The sequence below is a fragment of the Emiliania huxleyi genome (genome assembly GCF_000372725.1).
Source record: "Emiliania huxleyi CCMP1516 unplaced genomic scaffold EMIHUscaffold_435, whole genome shotgun sequence".
Classification (NCBI taxonomy): domain Eukaryota; phylum Haptophyta; order Isochrysidales; family Noelaerhabdaceae; genus Emiliania; species Emiliania huxleyi.
Genome location: NW_005198721.1, coordinates 63,555 through 65,749, shown reverse-complemented (window position 1 = coordinate 65,749; position 2,195 = coordinate 63,555). Strand labels below are relative to the sequence as shown.

General features: G+C 67.8%; 1 protein-coding gene across 1 annotated transcript; it reads left to right on the top strand.

The window, feature by feature from the left end:
- Positions 1–734: 734 nt before the first annotated feature.
- On the top strand, positions 735–965 carry EMIHUDRAFT_60051 (hypothetical protein; the record flags this gene model as incomplete). The annotated part of the gene is made up of 1 exon (XM_005769025.1): positions 735–965. A coding segment is annotated over one exon (231 nt), but the record flags the coding sequence as incomplete, so codon positions are not given.
- Between the last annotated feature and the right edge of the window lie 1,230 nt (positions 966–2,195).

Sequence of the window (2,195 nt, the reverse complement as noted above, 5' to 3'; positions counted from 1 at the left end):
CGGCGCTGCTGGGGCCGCTCGCGGCCGCGGACACTCAATCAATCGATGTACGCGATCAGGGTCCCCCAGGAGCCAGACTGCCCGTATTCGTTTAGGTTGAGGTGATGTGGAGTCTGGCCGCGCGGCGGGTTGGCGGGACGGACGTAATATAATGAATCGATGATGCGATCAGGCGTAACAAGCGCGATTGCACAAAGGGTGGAGGAGGGTCTGGCCACCACGGGGCGAGGGAGGCGGCGGGCCAGATGCCGGATCCGCTGTGCGCGTTTGTCGGTCAGGGCGCGGCGCTGACCGCGGCGGGCTGGGCCGCGGCGGCGGCGAACGCCGACGGCGGTGGACCATTCCAGCGGCTCGGCGAGGGCCGGGGCGCGGCGTTGCGGGAGGCGTGGACGGCGGAGGCGGTGCGCACCGTGCCCGCGGAAAGGCGGGCGGCGGCGGGCGACGCCGACGAGCTGTTCGCGTACGCCCGTCCGCCCACGAAGAGGGAGAGGCTCGAGAAGGGCGAGCGGCGCGCCGAGCAGCACCAGGGGTGGGCCGATGCGCCAAAGGAGAAGAGGCGGAGGGCGGCGGAGGAGCAGACGGCGGCGCAGGCGGCGCTGCTGGGGCCGCTCGCGGCCGCGGACACCACGGCGTCGCTGGGAGGCGCGCCGATGCGGAGGCCGAGCGCCATCGTGGCGGCGGTGCTGCATCAACCCATCGCGGCGGAAACAATCATCGAGAGCGCCTTCTTTGGCTGCTCGTCCCTCACCACCGTCACGCTGCCGGACAGTCTCACTAGCATCGGCTGGGGCGCCTTCTGTGGCTGCTCCGCCCTCACCGCTGTCACGCTGCCGGACAGACTCACCTCGATCGGCGAGCGCGCCTTCGATGGCTGCTCCACCCTCACCACCGTCGCGCTGCCGAACAGCCTCACTAGCATCGACCGGGGCGCCTTTGCCAGCTGCTCGTCCCTGCATGACGCGACGAGAGGTGCAATATCTGCCATTAATCCTAGGGCTCTCGAGTGGAGGAGTCCTCCAAAGATGAGGAGGGAGAGGAGGAGGAGGGGGGGGAGGGGGAGGGGGAGGAGGATGAGAAACAATGAGATGCAAGAGGAGCTAGCCCCATGGGTAGGTAGCAGCAAGCCGCAGCGGAGCCCGCGAGACGCTACGACGCCGAACGCAAAGAAGGTCCGAGAATAGCAATGCGGCTGGTAAAATCGTACTGACCCCGGGGGGGGGGGGGGACCCTGGTAATTTAGCCTGTTTTGTGCCGCCGAAGAGCGAAGTGTCGAGATTTGCCCCGCACCGATTTACATTTTTTGTAGGATCAAGGAAATTGTACGACTGATCCCGGTTCCCGCGATCGGGAGCGGACAAGAGTCACCCGTTCACGCCGTGTTGCGCGGCGCCGCGGAGAGCGAGAGAGACCGGCTGGCCCTCCCCACCCCTCCCCGCGCGCGAGATCGCCGCCCGCTTCCGCGAGAGGCGGGCTCAGGTGTGCTTCCGCTCACTGGCTGCGAGAGCTGCGAGACAGGGCGTGCCGGTCGCCGACCCGACGGCTGAGCTGGCGGCCGACTGGGCCTCGTCGCTCAACTATTATTTCAGTAATCAGGAACTAGTAATTGTACTGACTAACAGCTGGCCGCCGACTGGTCCTCGTCGCTCTCCTCGGCGGCCGGCGGTTCGTCGGCCGCTGCGGCGCGGCAGGAGCCGCTGGGCACCCGGCGGATGGGCTCGACGTACTGGTCGAGCGACCCTGTTCACACCGCTCGCCGTGAAGAGGCTGGGAGGCGTGCTGGCTGGCCAAACGCTGACCGTCCACTCTCCTCGCTGCGACGCCTGGTCAAACACGTCCAGCTGCTCATTACCACGATAAAAAGAGTGTGAACAGCTTTGACAACTAACAGCTGAGGCCTGATCAAAGACGTCCAGCTGCACGCCCGCCTTTGCCGCCGCGTCGGCGGGAAGCAGGTACCTCGCCGCCGGCCTCCGCCTCCACCACCACCCCGGTCCGCTCGCGCACGCGCGCGCGGCGGAGGAGAGCGTCGCGCCAGAGCTGCGCGCGTGCGCGACGCCGGCGGCGGCGGAGGAGGCGAGGAAGAGGAGCCCCGCATAGAAGAGGGCGAGGGGCGAGGCGCGCAGCGGGATCCGAAACGGCCTACACTCCCCGACCAGACGCGCGAGAGATCTGCGAGACCGGCTGACATCCGGAAC